The sequence below is a fragment of the Phaenicophaeus curvirostris genome, chromosome Z (genome assembly GCF_032191515.1).
Source record: "Phaenicophaeus curvirostris isolate KB17595 chromosome Z, BPBGC_Pcur_1.0, whole genome shotgun sequence".
Lineage (NCBI taxonomy): Eukaryota > Metazoa > Chordata > Aves > Cuculiformes > Cuculidae > Phaenicophaeus > Phaenicophaeus curvirostris.
Window position 1 is genome coordinate 1,804,924 of NC_091431.1, and position 11,424 is coordinate 1,816,347.

At 38.4% G+C, this 11,424-nt stretch overlaps 1 protein-coding gene across 1 annotated transcript in view; it reads left to right on the forward strand.

Moving 5' to 3' along the window:
- The window catches only part of APC (APC regulator of WNT signaling pathway), a 92,701-nt gene that overhangs the window by 59,655 nt on the left and 21,622 nt on the right, over positions 1 to 11,424 (forward strand). The window contains exons 7-8 of the mRNA XM_069880762.1: positions 2,197 to 2,280; positions 9,628 to 9,732. Coding sequence (XP_069736863.1) covers positions 2,197 to 2,280; positions 9,628 to 9,732 — 189 coding nt within the window. The remainder of the gene's footprint in view (positions 1 to 2,196; positions 2,281 to 9,627; positions 9,733 to 11,424) is intronic.

An 11,424-nucleotide genomic window follows, 5' to 3' on the forward strand; every position in this document is an offset into this window, starting at 1 on the left:
TCCACTGAGGGTATTGGAAAATGTGGATTCTGGAGTCTTGCACAGATGAAGGTTTCAACACTATTAGATTAATACAGTGGTCTTGTTTGTAATTGTAAGCCAATCCATTAATAATTTTTCTGTTACGTATATTTTATTTTGAAAACAAAATTTAAAATATCAACCTTTTCAAACCAAAATATTCCTTATTTTTAATTTCTAGAAAGTTACCATATTTCTATCACTGTGATTATGGAGGAATGTTTGGGGTTTTTTTATAGCAGTCTTAGTGGAGCAGTGAAATCCAAGTAATTTGTAACTTAAAAGTTAAGTTAATTTATCCAACAATTTTACGTTTAAGCAAATGGTGAGTAAATATAACAGAATGAATGGGAATATACTGTGAACAAACAGTAGTGAAAAGTGGTGTTTCTTGTATAGGTTCTAAAGTTAAAACCATTCCTGATACTTGTTTGACTTTGTACATCTGTTTTTGCATGTTTGTCACGAGGCTGTTCGCCTCTGTGGCAAGAAATGCGCTGCTTGTACAGTGCTTGGTGCAAGATGTGCTCCTGGTTAGTGGAACTCCTCAGTTTGCCTGTCATACACGTAATGAACTAGCAGAAGGAATGGTCTGATGTTTAAATCTCTGGACTAAATTGGAAAGGGTAGGTAGAATTCATGTTCATGACAGAGTTCATGAGAACTCTGTCAGTGATACTGTGCAAATTGTACAGTGTTTAAGCTTTTCATCTGCACGAAAATATTTCCCCATGCTGAAGTATGTATACACAGATATTTGGATTTTATTGATGCCTTTACGGAATAAATTTCTGATTACACGGAAAGAAACTCAATTTAGGGGAAATTCTTAAAAACAATGAGAGACATTCTGTCAGTCACGCATCACTTCACCAACATACAGTTATTTCCAGGAATATATTTTTATCATCTTTGTAATGCATAAGAATTTCTTGATCTAGGAGCAAAGGGACGATTACTTATGTGTTTGATTCCTGTTGTGCTGAAGCTTCTGAGTATGCGGTTTTCAGAATTTTATTGGCATTTTTTCTGGTACTTCGCTTTACAAACACAAATCAAATTTATGATTTAATGATCGTAGCTTTGCATCTCTGCTGAATGTTAAAAGTTCGCTTTAATTCTGTTTTCAGATAATAAAGATGTTAAATAAAATTGATTATAGTGCTGATCTTTGCAGTGTCCATAAGATACACCAAGCCTTTCCTTTTTTAGAATGGCACTGTAATTGTTAATCAAGTGAAAGAACCAGTTTTTTTCTTTCAGCTGTGTGTCCAGTTTATTAAGCTAGCAGTCATACAAAAACACCCTATTTAATCAGTTCGGCGTTCTGTTCATGTCCTGATGCTATATTGGGCTAATTATTTACCCCTGCTTTTAAAGTCAAATTTATTAAATTATCATGTTGATACAGGGATATATAACTTTATACACTTCCTGTTTCGCAGAATCATAATGCATCCTGTGCTTCACGGCATAGCTTGTATGGAGTATGTGTATCCTGCGGTGTTAGGGTTTTTAACATTTCCCTTACCACAGAATGGTTGCAGTGGGAAACGAGTAGCGATATGGCTGTAGAAGACTCTGATTCAGAGATGTCTGTAAAATCCTAGACAAACCAAAGAAGCAGTGTGTAGTTTTCTTCGTACTTAGTCTATAAATTCTTTGAGATTTGTAGGAGGAGAAAAATGCTCAGAGGGTGTGCATAAGCAAAGCTCCCAAACCACTATAGTAACTGAATGTCATAGAAGTTATTCAGGATTTCATACCTTCAAGACACTCTGCAAATATAAATAGCTCTCAAATCTCTGCAAGGCAAGTAGAATTCTAACATTTGAGATGAAAGTCAAATAATTTGCTAAAGATCTGCACAAAATATCAGTGTCAGAAACAGGACAATTGTGCAAGTTACCTGGAGCATTTTTCTATACTTGAATGTGTAATGTGTGACAGCCTATTATATCCAAGTGAGTATCAGTTTTATTAAATCTCCAACTAGTCAGTATGTTTTTAATGTTTGCAATCATGCCTGTGCTTTATTATGCATTTGAATTGCCACATGGATGAAGTAATTTTGTAGTCAGTTGTATTTGCAAAGAACTCTTCATATTGTCATTCTATACAGTAAGTAAAAGGAGGTTTTGAACAAAATCAAACATGAAAATGCATTCATTTCAGTCAAGGGTGGCGAGGATTCAGCAAATAGAGAAGGACATTCTTCGTATACGACAGCTCCTGCAGTCACAAGCAGCTGAAGCAGAGGTTAGTGAGCAATTGCTTGCCTTCTGATTATGCTATGTATCTTTTTCTTAAAAAAATATGTATATGTATTTGAATAAGAATCTGTTTCAATAAACTGGTAGGCAGGATCATTTGCATCAGCCAGTGATGTCACGGTTAAAGCAGTTTGTCAATATGCATAGGTTGTTACTTGCTCTCTCACCACTGAATGGAGGGTGGAATGCTTGAATTAGTCTTTGTGCTACTGTTGAACTTCTGTCACTAATGATTTATCAGTTAAAAGCTTAACTAGAAATTTCAGTAGAAGTGCCGAAGTCCAATGTATTATAAAGGCTGAGTCTTGGTTTTAGTAAACAATTACAATAATCAGTTGTACATGTGTTTCTAAATATGAATCTCTGATAAGCACCTTCATGGTTTATTCAGCTTTTGAGAGCTATAAGAATTTTAAAAGGGTGAATACAGCTTCTGCCAGACTTCATTATAGAAGCCTGGCATATTTTTAGTGTTTAAGTATTGAGTTCTATATTGAGAAGTAAAGATAATGTTTCCTGTAAATGACAAAGTCCATAATAGTAATTGCTATTAGCAAAAACTGCTCTTACAGTGGGAAATTCACTATACAAGGTCAACTCCATTTCTTGTACTGGTAAATTGAATGTAGATTCCCTTTGGACCTGAATATTTTATGGTTTCTCTTCACCCAAAATAACTACTGTGAAAGCTCAGAGCAGCATTTGGATTACTAAGGGATGTGTATTTTTACATTTGGAAAAATAATGTTTTCATAATTCCAGGATTTTGGGGGAAATCTGGTTTTGTAAGTGAAGCAGACAGTAGTGCATATAATTAAATTAACAGCAGAAGACCAGACAACTTTAGGCAGTCCAGGTATTTATACACATGGATGAGGTTCACCCCTCAGCCTTCTCTTCTCCAGGCCAAATAATCCTGTCTCCTTCAGTGTCTCTGCATAGGAGATACAATCCAGTCCCTTAAGCACTTTCGTGGCCCTGCACAGGAGTTGCTGCAGTGAGTTCATATCTTTCTTGTACTGGGGAGGCCAGAACTGAATGTAGTTCCCCCGATGCGCCCTCACCAGCACTGAGTAGAGAGGAAGGATCACCTCCCTCCACCTGCTGGAAAAACACTTCTCGGTGCAGCTCAAGATACTGTCACAACCTTTTGCCACATGGGTCCGTTGCTGGCCCGTGTTCAACTTGGTGTCCACTGGGATGCCCAGCACCTTTTCTACAAAGCTGCTTTCCAGTTGCGCAGCCCCAGCATGTGCTGGTACCTGGGGCTGCTCTGTCTCCTTGTTGAACTGTTTGAGGTTGCAGTCAGCCCATTTCTCCAGCCTGTCCCGAGTCCCTCTAAAAGCTGGTTGAACTCAGTGGTGCATCAGCTTGTCCTCCCACTTTTCTTTATCTGCAAAGTTGTTGAGGGTGCACTGTGTCCCAGCATCCAGGTCATTACTGAAGATGTTGAATAGTACTGGTCCCAGTATTAGACCCTGAACTACCTTGCTGGTGACTGCCTCAAACTGTACTTAGTGCTACTGGTCACAGTCCTCAGGTGCCTGTGACAGTTTTCAGTTCACATCGCTGCCCCTGTGTCTAACCCATACATTGTTAGCTTGTCTTTGATAACGTTATGGGGGGCAATGTCTGAAAGCGTACAAGCGTTGATGTAAGTAATAGTAGCTGTTCTTCCCTCAGCCACCAAGCTAGTTACCTCACTAACTTTGTTTAAGCTTTTCCTGACCTGATCTTCCCCACCAAGAGCAAGTCTAGCGTGCTCCAGACTTTCCTTCTGATCTCAGGGGCCTGGACCCTGAAGGGTGATTTTACTGGTAAAGACTGAGGGAAAGAAAGCATTGAGCACCTTGGCCTTTTCAGTGTCTGTGTCACCAGATCGCCTTCCTATTTGGCAGAAGGACAGCATTTTCCCTAATCTTTTTTTTGCTGTTTATGTACTTTGTTGTTGTCCTCCACATCACTATGATTGGATAGTAGCTTTTTAGTCCTGGGTCAACTCACCCTGCTTCTGCCTCTGATATCTCCCTTTTAATACCTAGGTTCAGTTAGGAGCTTCTTGCTCATTCATACAAGCCTTCTGCTGCCCTGCTTTGTTTCCTGTTAGTTGGGATGGACCTTTCTTAGCCTGGAGGATATACCCTTGCATGTCAACTGGCTGTCCTTCTCTTCAGGATGGTATTCTATTGGATTCTTCCAGCAGATACCTGAAAGGGTTGAAATCTGCTTTGCTGGACTGTAGGGCTTTGGTCCTGGTTTTTGCCCTTCTCCATCCTCTTAGGATTCTGAACCCTACCATCTCGTGGTCATGGCAGCCAAGGCTTCTTCTGACTTTCACATCCTTGGCCAGTTCTTCCTTTTTTGTAAGTATAGGGTTCAGCAGTGTACTTCTTGTTGATTTTTTGATCACCTGTGTCAGGAAGTTGTTATCAAAACACTCAAGAAATCTTCTTGAGTGCTGTTGACCCACAGCAACAGCAACATCATTTTCATCCTGCTGTTGACCCACCAGCAGATACTGGGGTCCTGGTCACTACACACTTATTAATACTTTACAGTGTATTTTAATAATTTCCGGAGGATGGCCACATACTAAGGAAAGCAGCTACATCTTGTTCTGAAATTACCTGATGGCAAGGAGGAAGGGAGTAGCAGTTAAACTGTGTGGAGTCCGTATAACTGAAAAGTATAAACATGAGGAATTTATTATATTTTTATACTGTACCTGGTATAGTGATACCCAAATTGAATATATTCCTTAAGTTGATAAAGCTATAGTAACAACAGTTACAAATACCATGGCTCGTCCACAGGTGTAGTTGGCCCCTGTGGTGAAGTCAGTCATCATGGAATCCAAAGTACAATATATCTTGTAGAATAAGACCTGTATCAGAAATAGTGTGACCAGCAGGTCCAGGGAGGTTCTTCTCCCTCTGGACTCGGCACTGGTGAGACCGCTCCTCGAATCCTGTGTTCAGTTCTGGGCCCCTCACCACAAGAAGGATGTTGAGGCTCTGGAGCGAGTCCAGAGAAGAGCAACAAAGCTTGTGAGGGGGCTGGAGAACAAGAGGAGCGGCTGAGAGAGCTGGGGGTGTTTAGCCTGGAGAAGAGGAGGCTGAGGGGAGACCTCATTGCTCTCTACAACTCCCTGAAAGGAGGTTGTGGAGAGGAGGGAGCTGGGCTCTTCTCCCAAGGGACAGGGGACAGGACGAGAGGGAATGGCCTCAAGCTCCGCCAGGAGAGGTTCAGGTTCAACATAAGGAAAAAATTCTTCACTGAAAGGGTCATTGGGCACTGGCAGAGGCTGCCCAGGGAGGTGGTTGACTCGCCTTCCCTGGAGGTGTTTAAGGTGCGGGTGGATGAGGTACTGAGGGACATGGTTTAGTGATTGATGGGAATGGTTGGACTCGATGATCCATTGGGTCTCTTCCAACCTGGTTATTCTATGATAATACTGCATCATAAAAGTAGGTTTTGGAAGTCAAGGAAAAGAGAAAATTTTGGCTCACATTTTAGCATATCTTTAAGGTTTGGCTCATTGGTAAGTGTTGTAAATGCTATTAGAGAAAGCTGAAGTATTTTACCTGCAAGTGATGGTTCCTTCAAATTTCATGAGACTTCTGTTAGAACTTCTGTAATATTTCATAATAAGGCTTGAAGTCCTCTGTAGCGTTAGACCCATCCAGATAGTGGTAGAGGCCTTTTTTTCCTAATATCTGTGTGAAATATTTGCACCGGGCGGTGTTGCTATAGATAAAACGTAAAGGATTTATTCTGTATGGAGACTATGCTCAGCTTTGATCTGTTTAAACCGTGATGGATGGGACTTCTCTTAAGGATTTGACTCACTGTAATTTTTTTTCACTTAAGTACAGCAAATTGTTTCATTCTTACAGCTTCTTGGTTTTGTTTGTTGCATTGTTCTTTGTCTTACCTTCTTACTTACACCTGTATGTGCATTGTGTTTAATATGAAGTAATGTAGAATAAACATTTTCTGATACCTAGAAAATAGTATATCTGTAGTTTTCAATACACAAAAAAATAATCAGGTAGTGGAATACTGAGGGGAAAACATCTGTTTATGCATAGGAAAGTCTTCTGTCCTAATAAGCACTCGAGAGGCTGTTTCGGCAACTCATATTGACAAAGCATTAGGTAAAATTACTTGTGATTAGTTGTCTTAGCAAAAATTATCAAGGACTACTTATGCTTGGAAACGTCATAAAACACCTACATGTTTGGGGTTTTTTCCTGCTAGTAAACACAGGGAAATTAATAATTGACAAATGGTAGTTGTTGTTCACTTAGAAGCATTTAGAAAATCGTGGCAAATAAGGTGGAGGGAGCAGCTCTGTCTTCCTGTTACAGGCATGTGCAGTCCTTCACCATTTTGCTGCAGGAGAAAACAAGCATAGTCTGTTAAAGTGATTTTTATAGTGTCATGCCATAATTTAGAAAGGGCTGAGGGCTATAAAACCAGCTTATGCCTCTTCAAAAATCATTCTTCAAGATGTTGAACCCAGGGTACCTGTGTGCTGTTCTCTTGCTGCTGTAGCCTCATGTAGAGTTTACAGAGTCTGCTGCTGTTTACCTGCACTTCTTTGCTAGTAGGGTTGGTAAGTTCATACAATTTCACCCACAGAGGGCTGCCTTTGGTGTTAAAAGGTAGTATGAAGAGGGGGCATGCTTGCAGTGGTTGTACTGTGTTTATAACCACTATTCCACAGTCTGTCAGGAGAATATTTATTTAGCTACAGTGATATATCTGCACCAAATTTACTGTAATATTCCATGTGTGTGGATGCATGTTATTTTGTATCTTTTGTATATTTGTAAAATGCATCCCTATGTTATTTAATATGGATATAGAATGCTTACATTAAATATATATTAATAGAGATATAATAAATATTTTTATATATAAAGGAACAGTTTTAAGTAAATATCTATTAACTGTTGCCTGTGTTATTGTTAACTCCTTTGAGCCAGTCTGCATGGAGAGAACAGCTTCTCACTTTGTATTACTTCAGTAGCCGAAGTGGTTAAAATTCTTAACTGTGAACTTGCAGATTTTGTGCTCAAGCCCAGCCAATGACTTACTTAACAGCGATTTGTGGGTGCATACTGAGCCCGTCCTGCATTTAAAGTTAGTGAAGCACTGCTAGTAACTGTTAAAATTTGCCTTAGGGTTATGAATTAATTTGGAGTTTAGGATGATTACTTTTTGTACTGATGTATTTTTGAGAGCACTTGGAGGTAATGGGAAGCCACATCTTTAATAAATAAATAGCATGTAGCAAACAAAGTCTGTGTGAGTGGCAGGCAGATGATGCTGAGGAGAGAGCAGAAACTTGTCTTGTTTGAGAATGAAATATATGTCTGTGCTCTAGATGCATCAGAACTATTTAGTAGATACATCATCATCACCACACCTCAAAAATTGCCCAAAGATCAAGGGTGTTGTTGGAAGAGCAACATTATTCCCCCTCAGGTAACCCAGTGGGTGAGAGCCTGGCTAATGAACAGATCCGCACTTTGCCTCTAGGTACTTGAATGCTACTTCCTTCACTACTTCAGGTTTGAATCCTGAGTTACACTGGAGGCTTAGGTATAGATTTTATAAAACTCATGGTTGAACTTCATTCAAGATTGAAAGGGCCGCGGGGCAGGGATTCAGCATGTTATGTATTAAACTGTTCAGCACATAGTACGGCAACAGCCTGAAGTTGGCTGGGGCCCCACTCCTGTTTCAGTAACTAGAATCTCTGTAGTGATTGTACCGGCACCGATAACAGTGTCATTTTGTGCATAAAGAGAGAAAAAGTGATTTTTAAAATTACAGATCAGATTTAAAAGAATAGCAGCGCTTGTTTCTTGCAATATTATGTCAGTTTTGCTTTGAGTTACTCATTTTCCGTCACTGAACGTATGATATTACAAAAAACGTTACCCATCATTGTTTTCAGTTTTGTCCTATTACTACTTTGTCTAATAATACCATGTTCTTTGACATATTGTATTCCTTTAGTTAAACCATCTAGATTTCATTTTTTAACTTTATCCCTAAATTTCACTTCACGTTTATTGATTGTTAGTTCCTGATTTCTGAAATTCTCTTCAGCATCAAATATGTTCTGTGTTTGAGACTCAAATTAATCTTCATATGAACAAAACAGAGATAATGTGGCAGTAGTTCTGTACGAGTTTGATCACCAGGTAACTGAAGAAGTTTCAGTGCATGTACATTGGAGAGAAGTATGTTTCTGCTCAAAGTTAAAGTGAAATTTCCATTAAGCAAAATTGAGTCAGACTGTGCTGGGGTAGGCTGTACTGCTCAAGAACATTGCAGAGCCACATAGAAACTGAATTGAATAAACCAAGTGTAGTGAAATAAATTACTTGAGAGGGATACAAGACTGTTGTCTCTTAAGGTGGTAGCCACTGAGTTTGCAAAGTGAGATTTGGCATCAAAACTAATACTAGGAGGATAGTAAGGTGATACTTTTTCAATTCCAAACTTCAAGCCACAGGATTATTTATGTCTTTCTGAAAATCTGAAACATTTTAAACAAATGAGTAAATAATGTGGGATGCTTCACATACTTCATAACTGTTCTGTTATTATATTTGTATTTTTATTCTATTTTTATTTTAAGGCCTGATTTTCATGTTGATCTCATGGTCCCTGACAGTGGCAGGCATGCCAGTTTAATTTTCCTGTCACTATTTAGAAAATTTGGTGTCCTGAAGAAACTGAAATGTGTCTGTACCAGCTTGCCAGACCAGTTGAATTTATTGTGATAAAATACGATTAGGTGGAGCAGTGTCTGGTTATCTAAATTTTATTTGCATCAAAGCAGTTATTCCCGCAGTTTGTCCTTAAAATTCAGAACGATTCTTAGAGCACAGATATCCTTCTGTTCAAGCAGAAATTATTTGTCTCCGAATGAGAAGCTTAATTGAACTGTGCTTGCTGTAGTCTCCAGTAAATGCACAGGTCACGTGACAGTGCAGAGGAGACAGTTGTTTGCTCCAATTCTGTTACATTCCTGGTAGCGATGTGAGCACAGCTGGTGGAAAATGGTGTTTCTGTGTCTCAGAGCAAATCCTTTGTCTTGCAGGGCTGTAATCCTCAGAGGACATGCTTCACTTTCATCTTGCAGGTTTTCGAAGACAGTCTCAGCTGTTAATTAGTGAGGCTAAGGGTTATGAAATAAAGTACTGTGGCTTTGTTGAGGATGCAGCATTGATGCATTCACAGTCTAGAGAGCATTGAATGGTGAAGCGTACTTCATTTCTGTGTGTAACCTCCTAAATCCTTACGTTAACAGAGAGCACCTCAAAGCAAGCATGATGCAGGTTCCCATGATACAGAGAGGCAGAACGAAGGTCAAGGAGCAGCAGAAATCAGCATGGCAACTGGCAGTACTGGTCAGGTAAATTGATCATTTTGTTTATTGGTAGTACAATGAAATACTCAAAATGTACAATGCTTACATATTAATATGTACCTTATGGTGCTTTTATGCCTGCTTGTTTTTAAAATACATTCTTTTCTTTTTTTTTTCTTTCGATCTACACATAAGAAATTTCTTGTACTTATGAAAGGCAATGTTTTAATAAGATGAAGTAAAAATATTCAATAATGCAGGGTGCTTTTTTCTGTTGTTTAATGATTAATGAGCCTGATGCTATGAAGGAGATAACGTACATTTTCTGTTGTCGTTCTTGTTATCATAGGTTAACTGCAGTGTTAGAAGTATGATTTAATTATGGAAAATAGCTCAAATTTTCACTTTTGAATCACTAAAATATCAGTGATTTTTAAAGAAGAGGAGAACCAAATGGCAGGTTTATCATTGATGTTTCTTCAATACTGTTCTAGATAAAGCTTTGAAGCAGTATAGTGTCTATGAGATAATATGAAAGAGGGCTAAAGGGTTAAACGCTTCTAAATAATCTTTTATTGCTGTTCCTTTTATTAGTGAAATATATTAGTGGAATATTTTGAGAGATACATTAAATTCTTGTCTTTAAAATCAAATATTTATTAAAATTTATTATTTCTCTCTTTGGCTAAAAATACTTAGATTTACTTACCATGTGCTAATGATTATTCCCTTCATAATTTCCAACTGCAGCTGAAATATTCCCTCTAGTGATTGGGGTTCTTAAAACTTCATACTATGAATGTAATAGTTGAGTTCATACACAAATATTTTTGCTACTCCAGGAAAGTAGAATTATTTAAATCCTTCTGAAAGTGTCTTGTACAAGAAGATTTATGAGGAGTTGTGGTTTGGCTAGAATATATCACTTGATTAAACATTAAGCACAGCCCATAATTTTGCTTTGAAATATGTTTGATCACCATTTGGAATTAAGTTCTGTCAGCCATTTCTGAGCCGTTGCTTGAGGCTTTCACTCTTAGCTCTTATGACAGCTTTATTGTTTGGGAAGAAAATAGTTCAGTGCTTTTTTGGGGCTGAAAGCATAATCTAAATAATTGAAGGATTGTGGCTGTATCATCCATCTTCAGTGTATGAATCAGAAGTTATTTTGGACAACAGATATTTTACAGGGACAGAAGGAAGAAGTGGTTGTCATGTCTTGGCAGGCTGATGCAAGTGAGAGATTCATTCATACTTCAATTGAGGTCTCATGTTGAGAATTCGTACCATTTTGAACTTTGTCTTATAAAAATGTATAAGCCACACATACTCTTTCCTCCTGGATATGGATGGATCCAGGGCACTGAATCTGTGTTAAGAGAGACATCTGGAGACTATTTATTTTCAGTGCAAGTCCAGACAGAAGAGGTTTAATAGGTTAGGCATAACATTTATTTCTGATAAATCAGCTCAGTGTACTTTGAGCGATCACTATTCAAATGAGCGCAAAGAAGAGTTCTGACCAAATCATTTGGTTCTAATTGGTTTTGTAGTCATAGAAACTGTGTTAATTGAACCGCTGCCAACTGAGTCCAGGATTTTTCAGGATTTGGTTATGTCCTTTTCTGCATCCTCTTTCAGCTTTCTTCTCTTTTCCATTACGCTCGCTATCCTGCTGCTGAAGTAAAATGTGTTTTCGTTAGTTTGTTTTGGAAGTTTCATAAAGTTACTCAGTGG